Source organism: Trachemys scripta, chromosome 23 (assembly GCF_013100865.1).
Source record: "Trachemys scripta elegans isolate TJP31775 chromosome 23, CAS_Tse_1.0, whole genome shotgun sequence".
NCBI lineage: Eukaryota > Metazoa > Chordata > Testudines > Emydidae > Trachemys > Trachemys scripta.
In genome coordinates, this window is record NC_048320.1 from 2,686,601 (window position 1) to 2,700,080 (window position 13,480).

At 44.9% G+C, this 13,480-nt stretch overlaps 1 protein-coding gene across 6 annotated transcripts in view; it reads right to left on the reverse strand.

Moving 5' to 3' along the window:
* Positions 1-1,111: 1,111 nt before the first annotated feature.
* Positions 1,112-13,480, reverse strand: part of RDM1 (RAD52 motif containing 1) — a 22,020-nt gene continuing 9,651 nt past the window's right edge. Inside the window, exons 2-7 of one of the 6 annotated variants that reach the window (XM_034756076.1) lie at positions 12,972-13,148; positions 12,219-12,341; positions 11,170-11,332; positions 9,998-10,096; positions 4,801-4,889; positions 1,112-2,039 (exon numbers count right to left, since the gene is read on the reverse strand). In XM_034756076.1, the coding sequence (XP_034611967.1) occupies positions 1,932-2,039; positions 4,801-4,889; positions 9,998-10,096; positions 11,170-11,332; positions 12,219-12,341; positions 12,972-13,148 (759 nt within the window). In that variant the 3' untranslated portion in view covers positions 1,112-1,931. The other 5 variants (XM_034756075.1, XM_034756079.1, XM_034756081.1 and 2 more) reach the window with 5 other exon arrangements.

Genomic DNA, 13,480 nt, shown 5'->3' on the forward strand with positions numbered 1-13,480 from the left:
TATAGCAAACAGAGGTAAACACCCTAGTAAAAGGTACATTTACAAGTTGAGAAAACAAAGATAAAACTAACACGCCTTGCCTGGCTGTTTACTTACAAGTTTAAAATATGAGAGACTTGTTCAGAAAGATTTGGAGAGCATGGATTGATGTCTGGTCCCTCTTAGTCCCAAGAGCGAACTCTCCCCAAAAACAAAGAGCACAAACAAAAGCCTTCCCCCCACCAAGATTTGAAAGTATCTTGTCCCCTTATTGGTCCTTTGGGTCAGGTGTCAGTCAGGTTACCTGAGCTTCTTAACCCTTTACAGGTAAAAGGATTTTGAAGTCTCTGGCCAGGAGGGATTTTATAGTATTGTACACAGGAGGGCTGTTACCCTTCCCTTTATAGTTATGACACAAGTGTTTTGGAGGATAGGATTAAAATTCAAAATGATCTGGACAAACTGGAGAAATGGCCTAAAGTCAATAGGATGCAATTCAATACAGACAAATGCAAAATGTTCCACTTAGGAAGGAACAATCAGCTGCACACATACAAAACGGGCAATGACTGCCTAGGAAGCAGTGCTGTGCAGAAAGGGATCTGGAAGTCATAGTGGATCACAAGCTAACTGAGTCAAGTGTACCACTGTTGCATAAAAAGCAAACATCACTCTAGGACGTATCAGCAGGAATGTTGTAAGCAAGACATGAGAAGTAATTCTTCTGCTCTACTCTGCACTGATAAGGCCTCAACAATTTCAGGAAATATGTGGACACACTGGAGAAAATCTGGCAGAGAGCAACAAGAATGATTAAAGGTCTAGAAAACATGACCTATGAGGAAAGATTGAAAAAAATAGGTTTGTTTAGTCTGAAGAAGAGAAGACTCAGAGGAGGGGACATGATAAGTTTTCAAGTACCTAAAAAGTTGTAACAAGGAGGAGGGTGAAAAATTGTCCTCCTTAACTTTTGAGGATAGGACAAGAAGCAATGGGCTTAAATTGCAGCAAGGGAGGTTTAGGTTGGACATTAGGAAAAACTTCCTGTCAGGGTGGTTAAGCACTGGAATAAATTGCCTAGGGAGGCTGTGGAATCTCCATCATTGGAGATTTTTAAGAGCAGGTTAGGAGCACGTTAGACAAACACCTGTCAGGGCTGGTCTAGCTAATACCTAGTCCTGCCATGAGTGCAGGGGACTGGACTAGATGACCTCTTGAGGTCCCTTCCAGTCTTACACTTCTATGATTTGGGGAATCTGTTATAACACCAAATAACCTGCATCTCTGAAGCTCACTTGTTTAATACAGGAAGCCTCATGCTGCAGTTTAATGTCAATGTAATGCAAAACTTGCACTTTCTAAGTGAAAAAGGGCCTTTGTTTGGCACTATGGCAGGTTAATCCAAAAAAGGAAAGGGCCCATAGGAAAATCGCTTTTATCTTGCAACTGACTGGCTTGGTAGATTACATGATAGTTAAAGAAATGTTTCTGAGCATACAGGTGTCTGTGTGTGTAAATTCTGCAGCTACTTAAGGTTTCCTGTGGCAGGGCACCCACCTGCTCTCTCAGAGACTACACCTGGCCAACTGTGCACTGAGGGAAAAAATATCTTCCTGACCCCCGCAGGTTGACCTGCTGAAACCCTGCAGCATGAAATTTGATTATAATCTATCTTAATGCAGAGCTGCAGCTGTTATGCCCATGCTGAAGGCAACGCAGGCAATCCTGGTGTTCTCAGGGCCCATGAAGGAAGGGATGAACCAGGGGATCCTTAGCTGTTTGTCTGTCTTTATTTTAGTAACAATAGATGAACCATTTATTTCCACCACTGTATAATCAGAAAGAAATAAAGCATCTAAAACATTTAGCATGTGCAATGTCACAGCCTTATGCTTTCATTCCTGAGCAATGATTTGAAATACTGTAAAACTCCCAGAATACTTTAAGCCACACTAATTAGATTGTCTCCCCTCCAGCAGGTGCCCTTCATCAAAACAGAAATCAGACAGAAATTCTTCTTCTTCTTCAAGGTTCAGCTGCTCCAAGGACAAGTCATTGACCTGGAAAGAGAAATTAAGAGTATATCTGCTACTCAGCACCATATTTTAACCTTCTTTGCCATCTCCTGGAAATGCAGAACAAACCATCATATTTTAATCATATTTCAGGAAAAAACTGCCTGCCTGGAATCATGTCAGTGCAAGAACATTGGATGGGGAACCTGTCAACAATCAACTCTCCATTCTGCTGGCATCTCTGTGACTGACCAGCGCCACAAGCCAATGAAACAAAAGGAATCTCTCTCCTCCCAAGCTGCCCCTTTCAAGTTTATCATGAATAGCTAGCTCACTAGTTTGTGTGTTGAGAGTGAGGGCTTGTCTTCTCTACGGGGGAAATTGATGCAGCTGGTGTCGATTTAGTGGGTCTAGTGAAGACCCACTAAATTGACTGCAGAGCGCTCTCCGGTGGATCCTGGTACTCCACGTCTCTGAGAAGGGTAAGGGGAGTCAACTGGAGAGCGGCTCTCATTGAAGCAGTGCAGTGAAGACACTAGGGTAAGTCAACTTAAGTTACGTCGACTCCAGCTACGTTATTCATGTAGCTGGAGTAGCGTAACTTAGGTCGACTTACCCCGGCAGTGAAGACAAGCCCTGAGAGATGTTATTAGTTCAAATCCCACAAGCCACCAAGGGAGGAAGACAATTTTGTGGTTAAAGCACAGGACAGATAAGATTTAGGTTTTGTTGCTTGGCTTTACCACAAACTTCCATTGACCGGAGTAAACCAATAGCTCTGGGGGCTTTAAAGCCCTTTGATATACTCAGATGGAAGGGGCAATGGAAAGGAAGATTTAAATGGAGAACAAAATAGCTCTACACAGCAGGAGATCCATATTTTTCTTTAACAAAAAGGATAAAAAATAACCTAAGGCAATTCCACGGCACTTGGCACTGTAAATATATTAGATACAGAACTAAAACAAACCCTGTTTGAATGTCGTAATTACGAAAACACTGCTTTGCCTATGTGCACATTTTCTCCACCCAAACTGCTGGGGGTGCTGCGCAATGCCCAGTTGTGCTGTGGGCTGACTGTGTTGTGACATGTCCGATGCATTCCTTTAGAGGAGAAACATTTTGAACTGAACAGCCACAGCAAGTCCCACTGCTTTCATACTAAGCAAGGTGACTATTCCTTATTCAAGCCACATGTAAGGGTTGAATTTAAAAGTTCAGCTGTTTTTAAGTCCAGCATAAGAATTATGATTTTTTTTTACATTGAAAAGATTTAATTTTTATGCTAACATAATGCAAAATCAACAGATTTCAGTCAACCCTTTACAAGTAATCACCTTTGGGCTTAGAGAACATAAGAACAGCCATACTGGCTCAGACCAATGGTCCATCTAGCCTAGTATACAGCCTTCTGACAGTGGCTTGTGCCGGATGCTTCAAAGGGAATGAACAGAACAGGATAATTTTCAAGTGATCCATCCGCAGTGGTCCAGTCCCAGCTTTGGCAGTTGATGGTTTAGGGACACCTAGTACATGGGGTCGTGTTGCACCCTTAACCATCTTGGCCAATAGCCATTGAGGGACCTGAACTTATTGAATTCTTTTTTCAACCTAGTTATGCTTTTGGCTTTCACACATTCCCTGGCAATAAGTTCTGCAGGTTGATGGTGCGTTGTGTGAAGGAGTACTTCCTTATGTTTGTTTTAAACTGGCCGCCTACTAATTTCATAAGGTGACCACTAGTTCTTCCATTATGTGAAGGGGTAAATAACACTTCCCAGCCTTTTTAACTTCTTCAGGTACAGAAGCTGTTCCATACCCCGAATCATTTTTGTAGTCCTTTTGTGCACCTTTCCCAATATCTTTTTTGACATGGGGTGACCAGAACTGTATTCAATACTCAAGTTTTACGTAGACCATGGATTTATATAGTTGCATTATGATATTTTCTATTATCTATCCCTTTCCTAGTGGTTCCTAACATTGTTAGCTTTTCTGACTGCTGCTGCACGTTGAGCGGATATTTCAGAGAACCATCCACAGTGACTCCAAGATCTATCTTGAGCTAACTTAGACCCCATCATTTTGTATGTGTAGTTAGAATTATTTTTTCTAATCTGCATCATTTTGCACTTATCAACAATCATTTTCATGTTGTCACCCATTCACCCAGTTTACTGAGATCCCTTTGTTAACTCTTTGCTGTCAGCTTCAGAACAAGTAGATGAAGTTCAACCCAAAGGAGAGTAATTTATTTTAAAACTGCTCTAAAGACTCATTTGGAAGTGAAGTGCCTTTTCAACCTTAATGAGAGTGTCACTCCCACACAATAGTACAGGAAGCGGGGGCCTGGGCTTTGTCATGAGTTATACTTCTGGGTCTGTTACAATGTGACAGAGCATGGTCTCTACACTGCATCCCTAGTGTCTCCTATGCTATTTAAAAAAATACATAATTTTGCGTAATGATATCAAGAAAATAATAATGTTTTAAAATATCAGTATACTGAATAATTGCAACCATACTCTAGGACATGGTAAGAAGAAATGCATTTTTAGGATCTACTAGATACATGATAAAGGGACTTGTAATGATTGCTGCTTGTATTCGAGTATGACTAAAACTGGAAATCAGTTCCCACATGCCGGTCTCAGGAGATGTACCCAAGCAAGTTGGTGTCTACGTTCCCTCCTACTGTTGGCCGAGGTAGCACGACGATATTCTGTTGCTCATTCTGCTTCCTTTGTAGTGGAGTGCCGAGCTCGCCTGTCGTGGGACAGTGCAAGACAAAACAGCCTCTATTTACCTGAATAAGACCTCTCAGCTCCTCGTCTGTTAAGGAATCAATAGGTTCCTCTTGGGCAGAGTTGTACTCCACAGCCACCTTACCATTCTCTGAAACAAGCATGCAACATGAGAACTAAGGAGGTGTTTTCTTACCACTCGATTTAGTGACCACAAAATGATTCCATACTCTCTCAAGACTGGACTGAGCTTTATTATTCTGCTTTATAACTGCATGGAGAGCCAGGAGCATCAATCCCATGGGGACAGGCGATTTAGAAAGTTCAGAGATGGAGTAGGTACTAATTTTATCTGCTCATTGTTGGCATGGGGCAGGTGTGGGGGTTATAGCTCGTTTGTTCCTTTAAGGAATGCAAATACCTTTACTGTGTAAGATAAAACTGCCCACAGTAATGCAAGTAACACGTAGTAACTGCCACATTGCATGCAGGGTAAGAAGAAGAGCCTGTGGGGGCTGCTCTCACATATGGACTGAGGATTAAGGACCCAATCTTGCTTCCATTAACATCAATGGAAAGACTCCAGCAGACTTCAGTGGGAGCAGGTTTAGGTTTAAGGGATTAGACTTTTGTGTGGAGTCGGAGATATGGGAGATCTGAGAGCACGTGCTAAGAAGGGAATCCAATGATTTATGAAGCTACTCCTCACGCCCCCCATTTGAGAACACACTGTGCACAAACTAGTCTGACAATGCCAGGCTTTGAAATTACTTTGTACACGCTGTACCCCATTCCTTCCTCTGGCCTAGAGCATCTGCTTTCCAGATCGGGCAGAAAAACCAAAGGCACTTAACTAGGCCGAGTAGAGACTGGCAAAGCAGAGGAGCCACAATCTGTGGAAAGCAGGGTACAAACAAACAAGAGGATGCTATTTACCTGCCTCTGCACAAGTGTCAGGTCTGACAGCAGGAAACCCACCAGATATTTTACTCCAGAAATCCACTTCAGACCTGATCTAGAAGTACATTGCTTAGGAGTGTGAAAAAAGTCACTCCCCCAAACCAACCATAACTATGTTGACAAAACCCTCAGTGTAGATGCAGTTATGTCAACAGAAGAGTGCTTCTGTCAGCTTAGCTAACATCACTTGGGGAAGTGGTGTCACTGTGGCAGCAGAACTCCTTGTGTCAGCATAAACGGCGTCTACACTAGGGGGCGATGCCGGCACAGGCTTTGTAGGATAGTCATGGCCTAAGTGACATTTTAAAAGTCTAAGCCAGTGGGGGGAATTTAGGCTCTGATTCAGCACAGCATTTAAGCACATATTTAAATTCCATTGATTTCATGAAACTTAAGCCCGCGTTTAAGTGCTTTGCTTTATCAGGGTCTGAGAGTGAGAATCAGTGTTTGCTGGAAAGATTGCGGCATATTCCTCTACTCATGAAGAATATTAAACACAAATCTGCTCCATCAAAATCATCAGACTGGAAACTGACTTTGTTTCTTAAATGCAAAAAATCAATCAATCGATGTTTAATGCAAGTTTAGGAGTTATTCATTTAAACAAAGTATTGACGGATCAGCACCCATGAGGCACCTATGTTCAGATGGTGGGCATGAGTCCAATTCAATAGTTAATCAAAAGTCCGGTCCAAATGCCCTTCCACAAACCCTCTTCCCTTCCATGCAACTTGTGACAGGGATAAGTTAAATGCTCATGGACTAAAGGATTCATCTTCAGGAATGTCCATGGAGGCGCTCCCAAAACAGAGAGGGCCTTGTTCCGGCCCTAATGACAAACTTGGGAAAAGAGGAGAGCACAGGCCACCTGAGTGATCTCGATCGCCTTGCCTCAAGTCACGCCAGGCTTTCTGTATCAGCACACAGACACAGGGGTGTCTCTCTGGGCTCCCTGTAGACAGTGCAGTTACTGTATGTGTTATTTTAAGAAGAGAGACCTGGATTGGATTCCCCACTCTGCCACAGAGTTCCTGCAACCTGGGGCAAAGCCCTTGGAGTAAAATTCTAAAGAGTGCCCAAGTGACTCAGCAGCCCAAGTCTGTCTGAAAATGTCACCCTTAAGCTATAAAAAGGAACGGAGGGTCCTGTGGCACCTTATAGACTAACAGATGTACTGGAGCATTAGCTTTCGTGGGTGAATACCCACTTCGTCAGACGCATGTAATGGAAATTTCCAGAGGCAGGTATATATCAGTGTGGAGATAACGAGGTTAGTTCCATCAGGGAGGGTGAGGTCCTCTGCTAGCAGTTGAGATGTGAACACCAAGGGAGGAGAAACTGTTTCTGTAGTTGGCTAGCCATTCACAGTCTTTGTTTAATCCTGAGCTGATGGTGTCAAATTTGCAAATGAATTTGCATACCCTTCGGCTATGTCTGCAGCGTGAGCGAGGGGTGTGATTCCCAGCTCCCCTAGACATACTGGTGCTAACTCCCATCAAGCTGGCACAAGCATCAATAGCAGCGCAGCTCTGGTAGCATGTGCAGCAGCAGCACAGCTAGCACAAATCCGCCTGAAACTGCTGGGTAACATATGTATTCACCGCGGATAACACCTGCTGCCGTGGCCACTACCATGGCTACACTGCTAGTTATACTTGCTGAGAGCTCGCGTATTTCCCCCTGAGCTCGGAATACTAGCTCTGAGTGTAGACTCAGGTACTACGATAATAGTAGTAAAGATAATAAATGCAATCGATAGATAAAATAAAACACATAGAATCATAGACGATTAGGGTTGGAAGACACCTCAGGAGGTCATCTAGTCCAACCCCCTGCTCAAAGCAGGACCAACCGCAACTAAATCATCCCAGCCAGGGCTTTGTCACGCCGGGCCTTAAAAACCTCTATGGATGGAGATTCCACCACCTCCCTAGGTAACCCATTCCAGTGCTTCACCGCCCTCCTAGTGAAAATGTTTGTCCTAATATCCAACCTAGACCTCCCCCCCTGCAACTTGACACCATTACTCCTTGTTCTGTCATCTGCTACCACTGAGAACAGTCTAAATCCATCCTCTTTGGAACCCCCTTTCAGGTAGTTGAAAGCAGCTATCAAATCCCCCCTCATTCTTCTCTTCTGCAGACTAAATAATCCCAGTTCCCTCAGCCTCTCCTCATAAGTCATGTGTTCCAGCCCCCTAATCATTTTTGTTGCCCTCTGCTGGACTCTTTCCAATTTTTCCACATCCTTCTTGTAGTGTGGGGCCCAAAACTGGACACAGTACTCCAGATGAGGCCACACCAATGCCGAATAGAGGGGAATGATCACGTCTCTTGATCCGTTGGCAATGCTCCTACTTATACAGCCCTAAATGCTGTTAGCCTTCTTGGCAACAAGGACATACTGTTGACTCATATCCAGCTTCTCGTCCACTGTAACCCCTAGGTCCTTTTCTGCAGAACTGCTGCCTAGCCTAGCTTGGTCCCTAGTCTGTAGCAGTGCATGGGATTCTTCCATCCTAAGTGCAGGACCCTGCACTTGTCCTTGTTGAACTTCATCAGATTTCTTTTGGCCCAATCCTCTAATTTGTCTAGGTCCCTCTGTATCCTATCCCTACCCTCCAGCGGATCTACCACTCCTCCCAGTTTAGCATCATCTGCAAACCTGCTGAGGGTGCAATCCACGCCATCCTCCAGATCATTAATGAAGATATTGAACAAAAACGGCCCCAGGACCGACCCTTGGGGCACTCTGCTTGATACTGGCTGCCAACTAGACATGGAGCCATTGATCACTACCCGTTGAGCCGGATGATCTAGCCAGCTTTCTATCCACCTTATAGTCCATTCATCCAGCCCATACTTTTTTAATTTGCTGGCAAGAATACTGTGGGAGACAGTATCAAATGCTTTGCTAAAGTCAAGGAATAACACGTCCACTGCTTTCCCCTCATCCACAGAGCCAGTTATCTCATCATAGAAGGCAATTAGGTTAGTCAGGCATGACTTGCCCTTGGTGAATCCATGCTGACTGTTCCTGATCACTTTCCTCTCCTCTAAGTGCTTCAAAATGGATTCCTTGAGGACCTGCTCCATGATTTTTCCAGGGACTGAAGTGAGGCTGACTGGACTGTAGTTCCCCAGATCCTCCTTCTTCCCTTTTTTAAAGATAGGCACTACATTAGCTTTTTTCCAGTCTTCCGAGACCTCCCCCGATCGCTATGATTCTATGATTACACCCCTGCATGCTCGAGCAATATTTTTCATACGCCTCCTTAGTCATCTGTCCAAGTTTCCACTTCTTGTAAGCTTCCTTTTTGTGTTTGAGCTCACCCAAGATTTCTCTGTTAAGCCAAGCTGGTCGCCTGCCATATTTGCTATTCTTTCTGCACATCGGGATGTTTTGTTCCTGCGCCCTCAATAAGGCTTCTTTAAAATACAGCCAGCTCTCCTGGACTCCTTCTCCCCTCATATTAGCCTCCCAGGAGATCCTGCCCATCAGTTCCCTGAGGGAGTCAAAGTCTGCTTTTCTGATGTCCAGAGTCCGTATTCTGCTGCTCTCCTTTCTTCCTTTTGTCAGGATCCTGAACTCGACCATCTCATGGTCACTGCTGCCCAGGTTGCCACCCACTTCTATGTCCCCTACCAATTCTTCCCTGTTTGTGAGCAGCAGGTCAAGAGGAGAGAAGGTATCCAGTATTCCTATGTAGGCTAGTAGCCAGGTTCTGTAACAACAACTCTAAAGCTCAAGGAGGAGAAAGCCACAGATAACAGGTACAACACTGAGCAAAACAGTTACAAAATACACAACTTACCACACTGCAGGCCAAGAGACAGCAGAAAGCTAGCCAGTAGTCAAAAATCATGTGTATTGGTGGGGCTGGGTTAATGTTGCTATTGGAGCCTTAACTTCTTCAAATCTTGGATTTGTGTTCAAATTTACAACCTCAATATAGTATTAATGCAGGATTTGCACTTGAAAGTTTCCAGGTTTTTAGACATTTGGCTGTTTCAGTTAGCTATATACCAAAAATACCTAATTTTTCCTTTACAATATGCCAAGTATATTTTCCTTCCACTCAGCTGACTCAAATGGCTGACTCATTTGTTGCAAACTTTGCGCACACACACAAATTTAAACTTTGAGCTGAGACCAAACAAGGAAGCTTTCAACCCTAAGCAACACTTTTGAGAAAATATATTTATAATAGTTAGTATTCACTATCATGAAACCTACAACACAACTATTCTCAGACAAAACCCTCCAGATATTTATAATCAATGTATAAAAATGCCTTACCTAAAACTATGAGAAGTATCTTCTGAAATGCACCCGACAGAGCTTTCTCAACTGCAAGTTTCTGAACATTTCCTGTTTTCATGACAAACTCAAGGGGATCTAAACCCAACAAGGCAGCAGAGTGTTATTTTCAAAGATTACATTTGAAAGCATGATGGTCATACAGTACTACCAAGAGCTTATTGCACAGTTAAATCCCTTCTGATAAGCAAACACTCACCCAGTAACTCATATTACTCTGGTAGGAAAACTGTTTACTGCAGCACTTTTAAAATTATTTATAACATGGAAGTGCCATGAAACCTCAACCCTGACCAGGGCCCTATGGTATTAGGCACCGTACAGACATATAGTGACACACCACTCCTTCCCCAAAGAGTTTACATCTAACACCCATAGCAGCCAACCTGACAGCGCGGAGCCCTGCTGCCAGCTAGTGTGTGTGATGCAGACACTCTGTCCACTAAGAACTGGACAAGTATCAAACCCATTTCACGTAATTAAGACTACAATTATGTCATGGAGGTCACAGAATCCGTGACTTCCACTGACCTCCGTGACATTTTCTGCCTCGGGGCCAGAGCTCCCAGCCAGCCCTGCCTCCACAGCTGCCAGCCCCCACACTGATTGGGGGGACCCCCCGCAGCTGCCCAGCCATGGCGGGTGGACCCCCCCAGCAGCCCCCAGCCCCGCAAGCCGAGGGACCCCAGAGTTCCCCACACCGCAGTGGGTGCTGAACCTGTCTACCCCTTTTGTGAGGGATATTTTTAGAAAGTCAGGACAGGTCACGGGCTTCCATGAATTTTTGTCTATTGCCCATGATCTGTCCCTGACTTTCATTAAAAATATCCGTGACAATAACTTAGCTTTACACATAATGCATTCGAGAAAAGTGCCTGTGATGGAGAGCCAATGAGCACTAAAGAAAGACATGAAAGGAAAAGAAACGAGAGAGATAGAGATAAAAAACAGAGAGGAGAGGAAGGGAGAGAAGAGTGCTGGTCCTGTAGCTTTGGTAACCCACAGCGTTTATTACGAACACCTAGCTGGACAACCTGGTAGTGCACAGGCCCACCCTGCAGTGCAATATTCTAGTGCCTTTGAACGTCTAGCAGAGTGGAAGCGATCAACATGAACAATCACAAAGTTACCGAATTGCACTGGACACGTACCTCGGCCATTTTCTACATATGCCTCAGCAATGCCAAGTCCTCTGGTGCAGATCCCATGATGGGGCAGTGTTACTTCCACAACGCATAGGTATTTCAGGCACTGCCTCTCTGGCAACCCTCCCAGCTCCTCATTCTCCAAGTCAAACCCAGAAATATTCTGCAGCTGTTGGGATTTACATTTTCAAACCATCACAGAAGGATTTTGATGCAGCTTTTCCTGTGCATTTATCAATACTTAGACAATCATCAAAGTGATCGGCAACAGGAACCTTTGTGGCTGAGAAAAGATACTGCAGATACAGGGAAGGGAGCTGTTGCGTGTCAGGCTCAAGAGTGGTTTTCTTGGGAAGTGGCGCTAAGACCGGTGTTTTAGTACCCCAGGGACAGTGCAACTGGTTGAAGAATTGGGGATAGCAGTGAGAGAGGGGAGCCAGAGAGATGGCATGGGGTCCTCCAGGGAGCTAGTTTTATCTGCGTAAGAGAGGATGTCCGTTAGATGAGACCTGGTGAGGGCAGGGATGGTAGGAAAAAGAGATTAATAGATTTTTATTACCAGAAGGGATGGCTGTGATATAAACACTGAGCCCAATAACTATGGTGAAGCCAGAGCAGGCATGTCCAAACTTTCTACCCTGAGGGCCAAGCATTTTATTTCAAGAAGCTCCAGCAGCCACCACCCTCTCTGCCAATCAGGCTTGCAATCTCCAAGTTGTCTTTGACTGCTCGCGTCACACGCAGGGTATTGCCAAATCTTGGCTCTTCTCTCTTCCCCACAGTCTGAAGATCTGGTACCTCCATGTCTGGCCCTAGCGCTAGGCTAAGTTTCTGAACTCATTACCTCCCTCAGTACAGCAACTCCTTCCGGCCAGTCTACCCAATAACCAGAATGCAGCTGGTAAGGCTCTCTTCACTGCCCGTCAATCAGACCAAGTCACTTCCCCATTTCGAATCCCTCCATCAGCTCCCCAGATCAAGAATAAGGGGATGAGGAAGGGAACAAAAGGGGGGGATGATGGACGGAACAAAAGAATACAAGAAGGGCTTCTTACCGTGATGATCCGGTTCGACCAGCCATTGAAGCCAAGGTAATAATTGGCTAATTCCTTACACTTGTAACTCCTCAGAGCAAGGACTTGCTGCTGAAAGGCCTTTTGTCTGGTGCAAATGCAAACCTGCCCAGAGGAGAAAAGCCCTAGATGGATTAGATGAGACTGGCTTTGTAGGCAGGGAGCTGTAAGTATTCACTAGCACTGCTCTTCCTGTTCCATATGACCAGGCTCTTAGTGCTCCAGGGTCCCACTGAAGAACCAGCGTTGATAGCTCTGGGAGCACCAGGGTGATGGTACCCCACTCCCTGTCCTCCTCAGAGGCAGCAGTGGTTCTGGGAGGTGGCAAATGCAGCCTTGCCATCCCTGGTTGTCAGACATGATGCCCCACCCCACGGAAGCAGTGATTCCAGGAGAGAGTGGTAGCGATGTTAGTGTAACAGATGCCCCTGAGCATTCCAGCAGCTACCCCTCAAGAGAGTGGAAATAAAGGGAATGATTTACTGCTGGATCTGTATGAGGGTCCAGCAAGACCCTAACGTGCCATCGAGATACAGGGCTTCAAGGACCGTGATCCCCCCCCTCAAATGGAGAAGACTCTACAGTTCCCCTGCGTCAGCACCACCCTGAGCCCTGAGGCAGACATCTCAGGGCCCCAGCCTATGTCCCTTCCCCCAGCGACTCCAGGATACCACCCTATTCCAAGAAACCTCTCAGCCAATAACTGGAAGTTCCACCTTGTTTTAATTCACTTACCTTTAAGGGAGATTTCTGAAATAATCTTTGCCTGTTGCACGCACGTTGGGCTCTGCTGGCATCTCTAGCTGAATAGAACTTGACCAGGGCATAATACCCAGGCCCCGCGACTGCAGCATTTCTGTGAACTCGAACTGAATACAGCAACCCAAACTCAGAAAATGCTGAAAACAGAGACTGCTGAGGAAAAAAGAGAAAAACAAAGAGCAGTACTAAGGAGATAGAGCAACAGCCAAGAGGCACTGTGAACAGGGACTCTCTACAAGCCTTGTATCAGGGGGTAGCCGTGTTAGTCTGTATCTACAAAAACAACAAAGAGTCTGGTGGCACCTTAAAGACTAACAGATTTATTTGGGCATAAGCTTTCGTGAGTAAAAACCTCACTTCTTCGGATGCATCCGAAGAAGTGAGGTTTTTACTCACGAAAGCTTATGCCCAAATAAATCTGTTAGTCTTTAAGGTGCCACCAGACTCTTTGTTGTTTTTGTAGATACAGACTAACACGGCTA